Source organism: Hydra vulgaris, chromosome 03, assembly GCF_038396675.1.
Source record: "Hydra vulgaris chromosome 03, alternate assembly HydraT2T_AEP".
NCBI classification, from domain to species: Eukaryota; Metazoa; Cnidaria; class Hydrozoa; order Anthoathecata; family Hydridae; genus Hydra; species Hydra vulgaris.
In genome coordinates this window covers 53,661,904-53,682,319 of record NC_088922.1, presented here as the reverse complement: position 1 = coordinate 53,682,319, position 20,416 = coordinate 53,661,904, and the positions used below count along the sequence as shown (strand labels likewise).

At 26.7% G+C, this 20,416-nt stretch overlaps 1 protein-coding gene across 3 annotated transcripts in view; it reads left to right on the top strand.

Annotated features, from left to right (window-relative positions):
- The window catches only part of LOC105844565 (uncharacterized), a 136,642-nt gene extending 127,677 nt beyond the window's left edge, over nt 1-8,965 (top strand). For all 3 annotated transcript variants that reach the window (XM_065793679.1, XM_065793681.1, XM_065793680.1), the window contains exons 25-26: nt 8,150-8,287; nt 8,422-8,965. In XM_065793679.1, coding sequence (XP_065649751.1) covers nt 8,150-8,287; nt 8,422-8,723 — 440 coding nt within the window. In that variant the 3' untranslated portion in view covers nt 8,724-8,965. The remainder of the gene's footprint in view (nt 1-8,149; nt 8,288-8,421) is intronic.
- The last annotated feature ends 11,451 nt before the right edge of the window (nt 8,966-20,416 follow it).

The window sequence follows — 20,416 nt, the reverse complement described above, 5'->3', positions numbered from 1 at the left end:
ATCCAACACTCTTCCTCATTTTAAGTAACTTCTGGGGTACCTAAAGGTTCTATCTTCTCTTTTCGATAGCTTAGAACAGGCAGTCAATCTTGAATCTGATCTCACTTCTGTAACAGATTGGGGCTCACATTGGCTTGTAAATTTTAACTCCAATAAAACTCAGTTATTTACTGCAAACAACTATGGCAATACTATTGACATTTCTATAATAATGAATAGCAATCCTCTCTCTGAGTCCTCTGCTTTACGTCTTCTTTGATTATTGTTTATTACTGACCTTTCATGAAAAATATATATACAATCAATTGCTAATTAACATTTGCTAAGGTTGCCTCTCTCTATTACGCTTGTCATTTTCTTACTCCTGCTTTCATTCTCTACCTCTACAAATCTCTTATTCGTCCCTGTATTTAATACTGTTGTTATATTTGGGCTGGTTTTTCTAATAATGCTCTTTATCTTCTAGACAAGGTTCAAAACGCATTGTAAACATAGTTGGACCCGCTCTATCTGCTAAGCTTGAGCCTCTTTCCCATTGTCATAAGTTACATCTCTTTCTCTTTTCTACAAATACTATCATGGTTGCCATGGTCGCTGTTCAAAGGAACTATCATCTCTAGTTCCATCAACAAAACTTTTACTTGACTCGTCATGCTTTGGTTGATAGTTAATAGAGCATTATATACTTTGTCTAAATTGTACAATTTTTTGTTGCATCAGAAATATCCATTTCTTTTGTAATGTTTTTAACCTCGTATTATACATCTTCTGGATGCTATCATTACGAATGTTAGTCAATTCAACTCATAATTGCAGCATCCAATATTTGATGAAGTGTTAATTCAGATGTAGTTGGTAAATTCGGTTCGGCCGTAAACAATGTTTCGATCGTATCATTACTGCATTCTAATTCTTCAAAATCAGCGGAAGTACCACCACCATCAATATCTTTAACAAACAGTTTAGAAAATAATTTTTTAGCGGTAGTTTGAAAGACTAATTTGTTTTTATAATTTGATGGATTGTCTAAATTTTTAAGTAAACCAACTAAGTTTTTATTCTGTCTTTCTCTGATGCACATACTGCAGCGTTTTAACCAAGAAACTATCTTTATTTTTGCACAAAACATTTTAATACACCCTCTGCATCAGATACGGATGCATTACGTCAGCCAAGTCGTTCAACTCCGAGTTTTATTTGTTTTAACATGGTTGTTACAGTTTGCACCACTATATATTCCTCTTTTGAAATATTGTTAATATTGTTGTGTTTAAAATCCATCAATGCTTTTAATATACATGTTTTTAATGCAATAAGTCACTCCAACTTGCAAGAAGAAAATTTCAACTTGTCTTTACATTCAGTATTAGCTTGAGCTTTTTATTCTGTTTATTTTTTTACATATTTTTGTAAAATTTCATTTTTGAGTGTTGGTTTATGAAACATTTGTACACTTCTTCGGGCCTTTTGAATTGTTTGTGCAATACTGATTTTCTGTGATTTTCTTCATGATGGCCCTTGGGTAGAAATCTTTTGTCTTCCTGTCGACAAATGCATAACTTGCATAACTTTTGGATTCAGGCTGTCATGGAATCTTTTGTTCCCTCTCGACGATTCCAGGTCAAGCCTCACTCTCCTCCATGGTTTTCCTCACACTGTACTGCTGCAATTGCCAATTGAAACTGGTACTTCCATATTTATCAGCAAAACAATTCTCCAGAAAGCAGACGTCTGTTTATTACTGCTAGAAGCCATTGTAAAAAGGTTTTGTCTAACGCAAAAGTCCGCTATTCTCAGATCATGAAATCTCGTATCTCATCTCAAAAATTAGGCTCTTATTATAAAAATTAGACTTCTGGAGAATCTTTAATAGTATCAATAATAAGGGCAAATCATTAATTCCACCTGTCTTATATGATTCAGACTTTGTCACCTCACCTAAAGACAAAGCTGAATTGTTTGCTAAAAACTTTTCATCAATATCATCTCTTGATTCCACTAGTTGGGTTCTACCTGATTTTGCCAACAAACAGGTTGATCCATTGCTCGACATTCGTATTACTCCAGCTTCTGTATCTCAAGTGATTTCCTGCCTAGACTCTTCTACAGCTTGTGGCCCAGACAACATACCTGTTATTGTCTTGCAGAAGTGTTCTCCGGAGCTGTCGTCTATACTCTCAAAGCTATTTAACTAGTGCTTATCAGAGTCTTGTTTTCCAGCCTGCTGGAAAGCGGCATCCGTTATCCCTATCTTCAAAAATTCTGGAGAGCGATCTGATTCGTCTAACTACTGTTCCATTAGTCTTCTTCCTATCATAAGCAAGGTTTTTGAATCTTTAATTAACAAAAACTTAATTTCTCATCTTGAATCTAATAACTTACTTTCTGACCATCAATATGGATTTCGATCTTCTCGTTCTACAGCTGATTTGCTAACAGTAATAACTGACAGGTTTTATCGTGCATTAGATGAAGGTGGAGAGGTTAAGGCCATCGCTCTTGACATTTCAAAAGCGTTTGATAAAGTTTGGCATGCTGGTCTTCTCCATAAGCTTTCTTCTTATGGTGTATCCGGCAACATCTTTATGATTATTGAATCCTTCCTTTCCAATTGTAACATAAAAGTTGACCTCAATGGACAGCACTCTTCTTCTTATTCTGTAACTTTAGGAGCTCCTCAAGGTTCTATCCTTAACCCTATACTCTTTTTAATTTACATCAACGATCTTCCAGATATTCTCACATCTAAGGTGGCATTGTTTGCTGATGACACTACCATTTATTCTTGTCATGATAAGAAACCAACACTCTCTGATTGCTTGGAGGTGGCATTTGAGCTTGAAAAGGATCTCTTTTCTGCTACAGCATGGGGATCACAGTGGCTGGTGAACTTCAATACAGATAAAACTCAATTTTTTTCTCAGCCAATTGTTATCGCAATAATTTAGATCTTCTTATATTTATGAACGGTGATGTACTCTATGAGTCATCTACTCTTCATCTTCTAGGATTAACTCTTTCTTCCAATCTTTTTTGGAAACCATATATCAAATTAGTTGTAAAATTAGCATCTGCTAAGGTTGCATCTCTTTATCGAGCTTGTCACTTTCTTACTTCGGATTCTATTTTCTATCTCTATAAATCTCAAATCAGGCCTTGTATGGAATACTGTTGCCATATCTGGGGTGGATCTTCTAACGATGCCCTTTCTCTTTTAGACAAGGTGCAAAAACGCATTGTAAACATAGTTGGACCTGCTCTTGCAGCCAACCTCCAACTATTATCACATCGTCATAATGTTGCTTCTCTTTCTCTTTTCTACAAATACTATAATGGGCACTGCTCTCAAAGCTAGCATCTCTTGTGCTATCTACTAAAATTCATTCTCGTGTTACTCGTCTTATTCGCTTATTCGTCTAGTTTTTTTCTTCGAACATCAGCTCTTTAAGATTTGCTTCCTCCATATTGTTTTCCTGATTCATATAACTTGCAATCCTTTAAGTCGTCCGTCAATCATTATCTTTCTCTACAATCTTCATCGTTTCTCTTTCAGTAACTTCCAACTTTAATTAGTGGTTGCTTGCAGCCTTGTTGGAAGCGAAGATGTTTAAAAAAAAAAAAATACTAATGTTTACTAATAATTCAACAATGAGCTCAAAGTCTCTTAACTTTAATAAATTGTTGTTTTGGCTTGATTGTAAATCTACTGAAGTTGTAAAATCGATTTTTTCAGTCTCATCATCTTCGTTATTATTTTTATCAGAATTCTGGTTGTTGGATTCATTACAATCACTGCCCGATGAACATGAAATCATTGATTTTTTGTAGAGAACATGACAAACTGCTAAATGTAGCCTATGTGCATAACAAAGTTGATGCTCCATCCCGCCTAATCTTCCAATTTTTTTCCAACCTCGTTACATGAGAGAAAAGGAAGTAAATAGTACTCAAATTTTGAGTGATAATATTTTTAAAATTACTTGGACTCCCGAGAAAATTTTATTGAAATCCCAGGATAACAGGATGATTTTTCACCACCGGAATTTTGCAAAAACGGAATCCTGTTTGAGAAGCCCTACTCCAAAGTTAATAGTGGTTGCTTGCAGTCTTGTTGAGAGTGAATCAAATTTAAAAAAATAATAATATTTTTTTGATGAAACTAAAGGTTAGAACAAAGAAACTAAAAGACAGGTGCCAAATAACACGTTAAATCGAACATTGTGTTTATTGTATAATCGAACATTGTGTTTATCTCAGTACTCAGATGATGTTTGCAAAGGAACAGCAATAACCAATTCAAAATATTTTTAAATGCAATTTTTGACTTGTTCAAAGCATATTTCAAGATGTTGATTGACAATATTTCTAAGTGAAGAGACTTCTTTTAATGCTTGAATAAGATTCAAACTATAAAAAATATTATTATTATTTACTTGCATATCGTGTAGTTAAAAGATTTTAAAAACATGACTTGATGTGTTTTTGATGTTATTGTTACAATAAAATCAAATTTTGTTATTAACTTCTGTAGAAGAAGTAGTAGCAGAGGTTGCACGATTAAATGTTCTATTGATATTTTAAGACAATCTCTGAGCAATAAAAAACTTTTGGAAAATATCTGTTGCATCATTTCATGAATTCTTATTAGGGACAAATAATATGGCTATATAATACTTTATACTTATTAAATCCAAAATCTAGGTATAGGCATTCTATTATCCAAGAAAACCAAGGAACAAAAACTAGTTTTTATCTATGCAGTTATAAACAGCTTCTTCTTGTAATAACTTTCTTATATTCAAAGGATATTGTGATACTGAAAATTTTGCACCATTAATATAAAATTTGATTGCTTAACATTAAAGAAAATTATGTTTTTCTCCGATGGGCTAACTTTTTCTTTAAAGAAAAAGTTAGCCCATCGGAGATTCATTTTTTTTAACTTTTTCTATATAAAGCTTGCAAAATCAGCAACATTTTGAACAAATTAATGGCTATATTTTATGTTGAATAAAACAAAAACTTAATAAAACACAAATTAAGCAGGCTCTATGTTTTAAGGGGAGTCCGAATTTATTTTTTCATATTCGAAACTTTTTCTTTCTTTGTTCATAATTCGAAATGCAAGTTAATTAAACGAGTCTAGTGTAGTAAAACTGGGGGTGTCCATTGATATATTTTGATGTATTCTTGTTGTTACTAATTTTGCCTCCTGACAATAACTAAAATATAAAACTTTATAAAAATATTACTAAGGGTGTATGTGAGAACGGAAGTCCAAAATTTGTTCTAAGTAAAATAATCATTTTGATTTTTTTTTAACTAATAAAAAAAAATATTTAAAAAATAAAGTTACAAAATAAAGTTATGATATAACGAAATAAAATAAGGTATTGTAATTCAAGTTTCTAAATAAGTTAAGTACAACTATAAATAAATTTGAGTACAACTTAAAAGTTAGTCTAACCTCCATCAAAATATTGAAACTTTTCTAAATAGTCTCAAAATTAAGAAACCGAAATGCTATTATGTTTTCCATTTTTTAATTTCTTTCCAACCGTTTCAGATAATTAACCTTGAATAATTTGTTTTTGCTGTAGTTTGGTTTTAATAGTTACAATATATATATAGTAAAACTTTTTTTTAAAACAATATATTCATGTTGAAAAACTGATATTTGCTTTTTTTGGGTAGCAGACATCGCCAAGACAAGCACCTACACTAAGCTCCTACTTATTAAAATATTCCCTTATTCTTTTTGTCGTTATTACAACATTACCAATATGTATTTATATATATATATATATATATATATATATATATATATATATATATATATATATATATATATATATATATATATATATATATATATATATATATATATATATATATATATATATATATATGTATATATAAATATTTAAAATGAGAAAATTCAACTTTATAATGGAACTTGAAGTTTCATGCCATTCAGCAATCATCAGCCATATTATTCAAATATAAAATCTATATTTTATATTTGAATAATATGGCTGATGATTGCCGAATGGCATGAAACTTTAAGTTCCATTATAAAGTTGTATTTTCTCTTTTTAAATATTTTAATATTATTTGATCTATTTTTTTCAAAAAGATATTGATCACTCTTAAACAGACAAGAGTTGTATTTCCAGCAATATACAACATTTATCAATAAATATATATATATATATATATATATATATATATATATATATATATATATATATATATATATATATATATATATATATATATATATATATATATATATATATATGTATATATATATATATATATATGTATATATATATATATATATATATATATATATATATATATATATATATATATATATATATATATATACACATATATCGATTGAGTTTTTTGTTTGTTTATCTTTTTTATTTATGCGCCTTAAGTCATAATATTTATTATTTATTCATATTTTTTTAAATAATTTTTGTTACTCCTTCGATCAGACTTCTGCATGAGTGACATCCTTATTTAATCATTAAGTTATTATTATAAAGTATTTTTACCCTTATAATTAATGTAGTTATTATTATATAATTGATACATTTTTTTTTTTAATAATTTCTTCTTATTAAAATTATTACTCTTTTTATTAACCCTTTCGTGATTAGTGACCCGTATGGCGGTTCATAAAATTTGTTTCTAAATGACGATTGACCCGCATGGCGGTACACAAACAGTTTTGAATATTTCAAATCATCTATAGCAATTGGAGAAAACCTTAAACTTATTTTTGAAATGTGAATAATTTCTTAAGTTAATGCTTCAAACCGTTTGTTAATTGCATTTCTAGATCGTTTAAGAATCAATTTTAAAAAATGAAAAAAACAAATAAAAAGTATACTGTCATAAATGAGGTCCTTGATATTTTTTTCAGTGATAGTGGTGAAGATTTTTTTTGTTTGATCACCACTATAAATGTTTCATTTACTTAATATCAAAAACGATATGTTTATGTATATTTTCTTTATTTGTTTAAGGTTACGTAGGGAAACTATATATTTTTGTTAATTTCAACATAATATATTTTGATCACGTTAATAAGATAATATAAAAATATTTTTAGTTTTTTAATTTTCTGAAAGCCAATTCTTTAACAAAAAAAACAAGGTCTTACTTGTAAAATTCTGACAAGTAATTTTTATTTTATACTCTTTTAATTGATCATGATCCAAGATCGTTATTTTATGCGCAGTCATTTAGCTGTTTTTAAGTCAGTCGCGAAAGGGTTAATATTATAATGTTATATTGATATCATTTTATTACTATTGTTAGTATTATTATTGTTTCACCTTAAGCATTTGTAAATTTTTTGATTTTTTAAAAAAATGTATATATAATATTTTTATATCATATATTTAAACTGTTAGGACTTTCACGAATTCTGATGTATTCTTCGCGTATCACAAGTTTAAGGCGCGTGAATTAAAATTTAAAACAAAGTTCAAAAGCTAACAACTGTATAACTTTAACCTATAAGTATTAGATACTTAACGGTAAAAGAAAGCTCATTCACATTTGTTGGGCATGGATTGATTGTTTTACTGTTGCAGCTTGGAAGAGATAAGGCGGATATCAAAAACACCTTTCTAAGTCTATTAGTAAAACTACTAATAAATAATCAACAAATTGGTGTTCTCCTCTAAATTAAACGCTAAAATATTTTACAATCAGACCGTACCAAAAGTGCAGTGGAAAGAGGGGAACAATAAAACAGAAAGAAATTTAAAAAAGAAAAAGACAGGTTTAATTTTAAAAAACATTAAAAAAAAACAATGTTTTTTAAAATTAAACCTGTCTTCTTCTTTTTTAAGAAGAAAAACAAAAGTCGTAACGTCGGTCATTGGAAAATAATAGATGATCCCTGTTGGTCCTAATGGATGGTGATCCTCGATGTAGCAAAACGCTAAGCTGTAAAAGTTCACTTAAATAGAATTAGTCGTTTACTCAAATATATACTAAATATTGAAATTATTTCAACAAATTCAGAATTTATGTGAATATTTAATACTTAAATGTTATTAATTTTGATGCGTTAAGTATTAATACCAGCAATGAATTAAAAACTCTTTAATATTTTTTACTTTAGGACAGTTTTTATTAATGGATCAAATCATCGTTACAGTGCAATCTGAACCATTTCGCATGGCTCCAGTCAAAACTAAATTAAAAAGTAATGACTATGAATTATCTTGTAGTCGGTTCGGATCTTCTGAAACATTCTTGAGTGCGTACATTTATTTATTTATTTATTTTTAAGTGCTCACAGAAAAAACACGTCTTTTTTATTTTTGATTTTAAAACAATTTTTGTTTTTCAATGCTGTAACAAATATTATAGCAGATTTTTTTTATTCTTTAGGTGCAGAATTCCCAAATGTTAATTGTCCCCCAAGATTTACAAATGCGTCTGTTTACAAATTCATCTCGGCTAACGATGAGTCTTTTAGTGAGATATATTTTAATGGTATCTTATATCGTATAGCTCGAAAACAAAAGTTTAGGATTGATGTATTTTCAGATGATATCATAAAACTTTTTATCAACCATTACAACTATAAAAAAGACATAGATCTGAAAATCTTCTTCGACGATTATTTCATTCCAATTCCGAATCCAATCCCTAAAGATTGCGAGTGCTTTCACTTTTTACGCAAATCTTGATTGTTAAACTTTTTAAAAGAGATCTTATTATAAAGCTGCCATGCATGGTTGAACCATTGACTAAGTGTAAATAGTGTATATATCATGATATGCCATACCATATATACAATATAATAAATTATAAGATTGTGTAAGTTGTATAATTATGTCAAATGTAAAGTATTCTAAAAAGTTGTTACATAGAGGATATTAACAAATAGTAATCATTATTAATCTAAAGTAAACACCTACTTTTTTTATCACGTTTTTTGTTTTTTTTTTACATTGACTGTGTCGAGTAAATGTTTCAAGCATTTTTAAACTAAAACATAAAACACAAGAGCTACATGTTACCCTAATACAAAATGAGGAAATAAGTAAATAAAGGAGCATATTAAACTGACACAAGGCATCGAATTTTTGTTTATATTTCTAATAATAGTATATGAAAAACAGTTTATCGTATTTTTTCGGTTTACCCGGTTAATTCCAGACTAATTCGGTAAACTAAATAAGTTTGGATAATTTTATTCAAAAACAGTAAGCGCCGAAATTTTATAGAATTTTACAAACTAATCATTAACACGACTTATTAATAAAAGATATTATTGAATATAACAAACAAATTTGCTATTATCTGATTCTTTGCTCTTTGGTTTTTTACATAGTTCCTCGACGTTCTATTCTAGTAGATGTTTTTAATAACTTGTGGCTAAGAAAATATTTAAAAAAAAAAAAAATTTAACGCGGAACAGCTCATCACTATAACATGTTAGTTCATGATATAGGTCTTCCAAGACTAGTTCATTACTAGTAAAAATTTATTAAATTATTTCTTAAATTTTTTTTAAAAACAAAAAATAACAAATTTTGAATTTTATTATAAACTATATAAAGATTTTTTCACCAAAAATAATCAAAACTATTAACAATTGCATAACATTTAAAAAAACACTCAGTATTCTGTTTATTTTATCTTTATATATAACAGTTACCAGAAAAACTGCCACTTTGCTTTTTTGATCTGTTTTGCCTTTACTCTTTTTTTGTAATTTTTTTTTTTTTTTTAGTGTCTTCTGTCAAGAAAGTTAGACATGCATAACCAACTCTGTTTTCCTTGTTTCTGGCTTCAATAACACTCAGACAAAAAATCTATTGCACCATAAATTACCATTCTATACACAGGTTGTTAAATAGGTACCTATATCAACTATATAATTGATGTGCAATTATATAATTGTAGGGAAAGATTAAAGTTCTAGAGGAAGGATTAAAGAGCTAGGGGAGTATGGAAGGATTAAAGAGCTAGGGGAGTAATGATTCATTGAGTTGTTGTAATTGTGGTGATAAGTGGAAATACGTTCGAGCTAGCGCAGATTGGGGAAATGGTTTTTTTCAAGCACTGCTTAAATAGTAAAACACAAAGTTTTTATGGATTAAATTAAGCTAAATTGTCATTAAAAACTTATTGTTCACTTACTGGTTGAAGTTTATAAGACAAGATACTGATTAACAGACGACTTAAAAGATTACAAATTATAAGAATCAGGAAACAAGATGAAGTGAGCGAATTCCAAAGAACTGATTTTCATGGATAAAAACTAGACGAATAAGAATTATTTGAACACTTAGGAACAGTCACATTAAAAGGATGAGCTTAATTGAATGACTAGTAACACGACAGTAGATTTTAGTAGACGGTACAAGAGATGCTAACTCTTTAGAGCAGTCGCCATTATGGTGTTATAAAAATGAGTAAGAGAAGCAACATTATGACAATCCGCCCCAGATATGGCGACAGTATTCCATACAAGGACAAATTTAAAATTTATAGATGTAAAAAATAGAATACTGAGTAAGAAAGTGGCGAGCGCGACAAAGAGATGCAACCTTAGCAGGTGCTAATTTTGCAATGGATATGATGTATGGCTTTCAAGAAAGATTGGAAGAAAGAGTTAATCGTAGAAGATTAAGGGTAGATTACTCATTGAGTACATTACCGTTCATAAACTCAAATGCCCCCTCCAAGCTACCAGAGAGTATTAGCTCTGTGGTAGCTTAGAGGGGGCTACATAGTTGTAGTCGGAGTCGTACTATGAAAAATTCAATAACTGGAGTCAAAATCGGAATCGGTACTTTTTTTTACAACTCTACACTCCTGATATTAGCCATATACATTAAATGAAAGGCCAGATAGAGTTAAAAATAGTTGAAGCAAGATATTTCATTTTTACTTGAGATTCTTAGATTCAAAATCTAAGAACGCTTGCAATTCAAATGCCTTCATCATATTTTTTAATTATTTTTTTGGGTTATTATGGAAAAACCTCATTTCAAAAACAGACAATAACTGATGTTAATATACATTTTGCAATTATTAAAATCAAATTGCTTCACTAGAGAAACTTTCTTCTTGCAATATCTATTAGGCCCCTAATACCGAAAAATCTTTTTTAAAAAAATCAACTAAAAATTGCATTTACTTTTTAAAAAAGTACCAATTAAAGTATCATGCACAGGAGATTTATAAAATGCTGCGGAATTATTAATTTTCCTACTGGCAGTGATGTGTTTTTATAACTGAAAAGACGATGGAAAATGTTTTAAAATTCATTTGTTGCAATAAAACGAAAATGTAATTGATTCAGAATAAAGCTGTTTTCAAATCTTTATGGTAACTATCAATACCTAAAAATTAGTTAAGAAGATAGTTCGAAATATATACATAAAAAACAAACAAATAGAACCAATTCAAACAAAATTTCTTATCTTCAGGGTAAGGCTGTGCAAAACCAAGTTTTTAAATTGGTCAAAAATCGCAATAAGTAGCAATTATTCGCTGATTTAGCATAATACAAACATTAATTGGTTTTATAACTCTCTTTTATAAAATGAAATAGCATGAGTAACAAGACAGTTATCTTACTAAAAAGAAACATTGTTCAAAACAAATATTTGCTATTGAAATAAAAATCATTTTTGAATTTCCTACTAATCCAAATTTTGGCATATTTTAAGCTAAAAACGAAAATAATCGAATCAAATTTGGGAGCACTTAATAATAATTTTTTCTATTTTCTTTTTAACAGTTTATATTTTTATGTAAAAAGGATCATGTGTTTTTGCAAATTTTTTTTGTTTGCCCTAATATATATATAGATCCAAAATCTAAAAGCCACCACTCTTTTCTTGCTGATAGCAATGTTTGTGAGAAATGACTGAGGAGAATTAAAAGAGAAAGTTTTGTTCCAACAAAAAAAAGCTACGTTTGCTCCTTACACTTTATACAAAAAGACTTTCAAAATGCAAGCTCTGATTCTAACAGAAGTCGCAAGCGAATTTGTAGAAAAAAAAGTTTAGAAAGGGAAATATTAAGACCTTAAACTGTACAACCAGTACCATCTTTGCCCAGTTTAAGTATACAAAGATCAGTGCCTCGTCCAATTACTTTTTCTTCTTCCACATCTCGTTTAAACAGGAAAAATAATCTAATAATAAACAATTTAGAATTTTTTCAATCTGAAGATGCTTATAAAACATTTAAAGAGCTTACTCAAAAGATTGCAAGCGAAATCCGAAATTTCCATCTTAATATTTATGCTGCTATTGATTTTGCAAGCTATTTTCTTCTTCAGTTAACTGAAACACATTTAAAGCTAAGCTTCGTACAAAGTTTAGCTCTATATGTGACCAGCTTCTTTTATTAGAACAATCATGCCAAAGTAGAAGATACAACAATAATCTTTTTGTTAATTGTTTGTTGTGGTATACAAGTAGTAAAAGATGCTACGAGATAAATTTACGTGATAACATCTTTACATTGCCATCGAGTGCTACTCCCTGAAGGCTAATATCAGTATTAATATCTAATTTGATATCAACAGAAATAAATAATGAAATTCATCTTGAAGAAAAGAATACAACCTTTGACCAATAAAGAAAAAATTATAAATTTAACATTTGATGAGATATATATTAATCAAGAAGTTGAATACGCAGATGAAAGGTTTTTGGGTATTATTGATGAAACATAGCAACAACTGTTTAAGTATTTTTTTATCACATCAATTCACAGAAAATATATGGGAACAGTTTGCCTTTTAATCTCTTTCTAAAACAAATGTTTAAAGAAATGTTGGTTTCAGATCCTTGAAATGCTTAGTATTATTGGATTTTGTGTAATTACAACATAAAAATTACAACAAGTGATATTCACGTTGTCAATTGTAATTTTTTCATGTTGTGTTCAAGAAAATTGACTCCTTTTATTAATCATCCAAAATTAAATAACGAGAAGTTCTTCAACGAGAAGTTCTTCAACAAGAAGTTCTTCATTTTAATTGACTCTACTCACAACTTCAAAAATGTTTTTAACGATTTTGAAAGTTGTAAAATATTTCCTATTCCAATATTATATATAACTAGAGATCATTTATTCCCTAATCAATCACAAGTTTTAAGTTCACCTTCTGGTTTAAAATATATCAATGCAGATTTTAATGATGTTTTATAAATTTTTCAGTATGTGAGTAAAAACCCCTTAAAAGTTGCAAATCACTTGTCAAAACAATGCTACGAGCCAACAAATCTCCAAAGAACATCAGCAAATCTATGTTTCAAAACTTTTAATGAAAAACCTGCATATCCCCTAAAGTTTTATTCCACAAAAGTTTTATTCCACAAAAGTTTTACTAAAAAGTCCTACTTGGAACGCTACTCATTCTTTAATAGAAAGATTTGTGGAAATTCAAAAAGTAGGAAATTTAAAATCTCCAGTTGTTGGTTCACATAAACGAGACATACTTACGGAATCAATTCAAAACCCATTAGATCAAAACTTAATCATTTTGAAAAATTTTGTTGACTTTTATAATCAATGCAATTGCTTAAATGTTCCTAATACAGGCTTATCCAACTAATTTAGCTTTTATATAAATGTGTAAATGCCTTGTAGGATTTAGTGAGCACATTTTGTCTAAAAAGTATGATGTGAATTATATACGTTTAGGAAAGCTTCAATCGGATCCTATTGAACAAAAATTTATTCAATAGGATCCGATTAGATAAGGTTATTATAGGCAACTGTTTTGATGGAAACTGTTACATTAAAGTTAAGAAAGTTTTGGATGCTGAGAAAAAAATTAGAATTAAAAGTCTTTGCAAATATTCAGGAGTTTTGACAAAAGATCTAAAAAATATGAAAATTTATTAAATATAGATGCGAACCAGTTGAAGGAAGATAATATCATAAAGTTCCAAAATCTAAAATTCAACTTTAATGATGATCATCCTTATTCACTTATTAAAGATGATAATTTAAAATTTGTTTATATTTTTGCAAGTTATTGTTCCAGAAGATTTTTAAAGCTCCATCAGTGCTTTGGTTGGAATAATCTATTTGTCAATAACAACTCCAAAGCTTACTAATTAGACATTTGTACTGAAGAAAAAAGAAAAACTGATGATTTGTTTAATGACATTAATAGAGAAGGTCCAATACGACCACGTGATTTATGTTTTATTTTTTCAAGTAAATACGACCACGTGATTTATGTTTTATTTTTTCAAGTAAATACGACCACGTGATTTATGTTTTATTTTTTCAAGTAAATACGACCACGTGATTTATGTTTTACACTGTTTACTATTATATAGCTGTTTTGTTAACATTTTTATAACTGATTATTTGAGACATATTTTTTTATCAGGAAAATATCATTATTTAATCTTTGAAATGTTACTTTTGAGCGACATTTAAATAAAGCCCATTATAAAAGGAAAGTGTTCAATTGGAAAGCACAAAATGGAAGATGTTTGTCGATTAATCATCAGGACATGTTGTATGTAATTTAAATGCAAAATACTGTTCAAAAATATTGCATTTTTTTGCAGATAAAAAGGTTCAAAAATGTTGCACTTTTCTGTAATAGATATCTTATCCTTTATAAAAGATCTATTTTTTAATATTTTTAACAATTCGAACTGTCTGATAAAAATAGCCAAAATTTCACCAATATTTAAAACTGGAGTTATTTAAATAATCGGCAACAATGTGTCATAATTGACAATATTTCTAATTTAAAGCTATTAAAAATAAAATGTGGTGTTCCACAGGGATCAATTCTTGCCCCCTTGATATTCCTTATATACATTAATGACCTTCTTAAAGCCTCAACAATTATTGACTGGATAACGTTTGCAGATACTATAAATCTGTTTTATTCATCTTTTTCTATCAATGATATTTTGACAAAGTCAACCTTGAGCTTCAACAACTTAAAACATGGTTCAGTGCTAATAAATTATCAATAAATGTACAAAAAACTAAATATCTTTTATTTCACTTAAACCAACAAAAAAAGGCACTTTCATCAATTCTTCCCTCTCTAAGTATCAATTTCAACAACATTGAAAGAACCCAAACAATTAAATTTCTTGGAGTGGTTACAGACGAAAATACTTCATGGACAGCCCATTTAAAGGCCAACAACACTCAAATAACTAAAAATCTTGGTTTACTTTTCAAAGCTAGACCATTTTCATCACAAAAAAACTTGAAAATTCTTTTTTTTTCGTTTATACATAGCCATCTTACATTCGCTAACATTGCTTGGGGAAGCACACACAAGACAAATTTAATGCCTCTTTATCGACGGCAGAAACATGCTTCTAGAATAATATATATCATATAAACAAACTTACACATGCTAAACCTCTATTAAAAGAAATGAAAGCGCTAAACATTTATCAAATTAATATCTATGCTAATATACTATTTATGCTAAAATACAAAATGAGATTAGTTCTTTCACAATTTACAAACTTCTTTCATTCAAATACCAATAAGTTTAACACAAGAGTAAAACTTTATCGTACCTCAAAAAAAAAAAAAAAGACTCTTAATTCTCTATCTCTTATCGCGTCCCCTCTTATCTCTATCTCTTATCGCGTCCCCTCTTATCTCTATCTCTTATCGCGGCCCCTCTTATCTCTATCTCTTATCGCGGCCATTGACTTCTTGCAATAATAAACTACTCTTAGTTCACTAAATCTCATATCTTATCTCAAAAGTTAAGAAGTACACCGAAATACACCTTAATTACTCTTTCTGACAATATATTTTCTTTAAAACCAAAACTTAAAAATCTTGTTTTTAATAAAATTGTTCTACTTCAAATTGATCAGTTTGAACTAAAACAATCCACAACGAGAGAAAAGTCGGATTTATATATATATATATATATATATATATATATATATATATATATATATATATATATATATATAAATATATATATATATATATATATATATATATATATATATATATATATATATATATATATATATATATATATATATATATATATATATATATATATATATATATATATATATATATATATATATATATGTATATATAAGTCCGACTTATAATCTTGCTCAATTTTAAAATAATAGAATTTATTTAACTGTTTTATTTGCAGCCTCTCTTTTAGTTTTGTGGTGAAGTGTGTAACAAAACATAAAGTACCTGACGAGCAGATAGTAACCTTGATCCTTGTACATCTTCATCAGGTTCAATAAGGATAGTTTTTCGTATGATATATCTTGGGTCTCGTATGAAATATCTTTTGATTTGAATATTTTTACCCATCTAACTTGTTAATATTTTAATTTTTAATGTACTATTAAAAAAAACCTGGAATAAGTTTTTATTATGCATATATATATATATATATATATATATATATATATATATATATATATTATATATATATATTTATTATTATTATGCATATATATATATATATATATATATATATATATATATATATATATATATATATATATATATATATATATATACATATATATATAAGTGTGCAAGCATGCAACAATTCTTGCCGAAAAATAGTAAATAGAGGCATCAAGCAAACCCCCGTTTGAAACGTTTGAAGAATACTTTAAAATAATCTCTAATTATCTTATTCATAGATTATATACCACTCATGAAATATCACTGTGGTATATAATCTATGAATAAGATACTTATATATTTTTTCAATTATTCTACAAACTTTAAAAAATGTGGGTTTGCTTTATGCCTCTATTTACTATTTTTCGGCAAGAATTGTTGCATGCTTGTACATATATATATTATATATATATATATATATATATATATATATATATATATATATATATATATATATATATATATATATATATATATATATATATATATATATGTGTGTACAAATAGTAAAATAGAGTATTACAAACATGTTTTATTATATGATTTTGAAAATAATAGTTTTTTTGAGGTTTTGTCTACCAGGTGGTGGAAAAAAGTGGAAAAATAGTATTCTCAAAAATGACTTTATTATATGTCATTTTATAGCTTAAACATCCGGCTTTTATAAAATGTATATATTTCTGTTTAACTATCACGCCGTTTGCATTTTAAGCTGTTAATAAAAAAGGTATTTTAAAAAAAAAAAAAAATTTTCTTTTCAATTAAATAATATTTTTCGTGTTACTAATAAGCGTAAAATTGCTATTATTTTTTAAAACTTCATTTTCTTAATGTATAAAGGGTTTTAAAGGGTTTTTAATAGGGTATATTGCCATTTGATTGTTTTGGATTTATTTGTGCTGGAAGTACCTGTATGGCTTAAATGGTCTTAGGGGTTAATTTATTAGTATTTCTGTTTACACACTTTAGTTTTTTTAATTTTGTTTTTTGGCGTTTTTGCTTGAATTTTATTTATTGTGCTTAGTTTTTTCTACCGGTGGTATGGTAAGTTATTTATTTTTATTATTTTTATTTATATGTTGCAGTAGATCGACACTTTTTATCATATCATCAAAAAAATATTAGTGCTTTACAAATTTGGGTGTGGTAGGGTTTTGGCTACTTGTAGTGAATCCTTTTTTACTGCAGTATGGAATAGGCGTAAGTCGCGGGGTAAAGCATAAGTGGCGATGATGTTTGTCTGACGGGATAAACTAGTTATAATCATCGAAACGCCAGGAATAATAGACGCGACTCTGAGGAGATGTTTATTACTTAATCACTACACAAATTATGTCTACACATTGGCATTAATGTTTTTTTTTTTTTTTTTTTTTTTTTCCATTCTGAGGCCTTTCATTGTTGTATGCGTACTTTTTATTTTTTAATGTATTTTTTGTTTTATTTTTTGTTTGATGATATATTTTTTTGTTTATCTTAGTTCATATTAGTATTTATATAACAATTTTTTTTTTTTTTTATTATTATTATTATTATTGTTAGTACTGTTTAGGTGCATTGTCTGTCTTATTTTAAATATTCCTCTATTAATCTTTATTTTTTTCTTGACAACTGTCAAAATATGCTTTGTTTGAAAAATAATTCTCCTTTATTCTAATGTATTTCATTTCTTCCCTCAGGCGTTTACTGCTCGTGTGTGACCATTCGGCGAATTTTATATATGTCAGAATTATATATATCCCAAAGTTTATAAATAACTAAATAAAACTAAGTATAAAAACTAAACTTAAAGTATTATCAAATGAGCTATTGCAAAATTATTTTGCACGCAAGCTATATCAAATAAATTGATTTCTAATGATGGCGTATTTAAAGGACTTTTTTTTAAATACGTCATCATTTGAAATCAATTTAAATTAATGAGAAATATAATTGTGCTAAACTTTGTTTATTTAAAGCTTTTCTAGCTTTGTTCATTACTTCTATATTTCGAGCAACTTTGTTGCACAACAAATCAATGCGATACTTCCAACTAAGGTTTTCATCGATATTGATTCCTAAACAGTTAGAAGTTAGTAGTTAATATATACACATGTATATGTAAATATATATACATATATATATATATATATATATATATATATATATATATATATATATATATATTATATATATATATATATGTATATATATATATATATATATATATATATATATATGTATATATATATATATATAGAAATATATATATACATATATAGAAACATATATATATATATATATATATATATATATATATATATATATATATATATATATATATACATATATATATATATATATGTATATATATATATGTATATAAATATATATATATATATATATACATACATACATACATATATATATATATATATATATATATATATATATATATATATATATATATATATATATATATGTATATATATATGTATATATATATATATATATATATATATATATAATATATATATATATATATATATATATATATATATATGTATATATATATATATATATATATATATATATATATATATATATATAAAAATTATTTTAGTGAATTCTACAAACAGAGTGCTCAGTGTTCTTAAAGAACAGAGTAATAAAAAATTATAATAAATGCTAAAATTGAATCAGTCGATCATAGTGGTTTATGATCAAAGATCATAAACCAAATTTCCAAAATAAACTCCCTTGTGGGCTAATAGTACCTTCAAAAAGTGAACTAGGGCAAGTTAGTAAAATTAAATATATATATATATATATATATATATATATATATATATATATGTATATATATATATATAGAAATATATATATATACATATATAGAAATATATATATACATATATAGAAACATATATATATATATATATATATATATATATATATATATATATATATATATATATATATACATATATATATATATATGTATATATATATATATGTATATATATATGTATATAAATATATATATATATATATACATACATACATACATACATATATATATATATATATATATATATATATATATATATATATATATATATATATATATATATATATATATATGTATATATATATGTATATATATATATATATATATATATATATATATATATATATATATATATATATATATATATATATATATATATATATATATGTATATATATATATATATATTATATATATATATATATATATATATATATATATATATATATATATATATATATATATATATATATATATAAATTATTTTAGTGAATTCTACAAACAGAGTGCTCAGTGTTCTTAAAGAACAGAGCAATAATAAATTATAATAAATGCTAAAATTGAATCAGTCGATCATAGTGGTTTATGATCAAAGATCATAAACCAAATTTCCAAAATAAACTCCCTTGTGGGCTAATAGTACCTTCAAAAAGTGAACTAGGGCACGTTAGTAAAATTAAATTAGACGAAATAAATAATATTATTCGGAAAAAATTAAATTTGCAACAGTGGAAAAACACCACTGATGTTTTAAATTGATTTTTTAAAACTAGTAATAAAAATGAATGCGCATTTATACAATTTCATATTAATGATTTTTACCCCTTAATTACAGCTGAAATTTTAGATAAAACAATAGAATTTGGAAAAATCCACACTGAAATTACAGACGACCCTATTCGTCTAATTAAACATTGCAGAAAAGCTTCATATAATGAAGGGAACTGTCAACCATATAATGGATAACTTGGAGCGGATTTGGTTGGAAATAAATATGAAGAAGATTTACGAACTGTTGCAAATTATTAAGACTGGTCAGCATAGTGGAAAATTTAATGGAAATTCTTCTCGAAAAATTCTTAAAAATTAGGAAGTCTTTAATGATAAGCTGCCAATTAAACTAAAG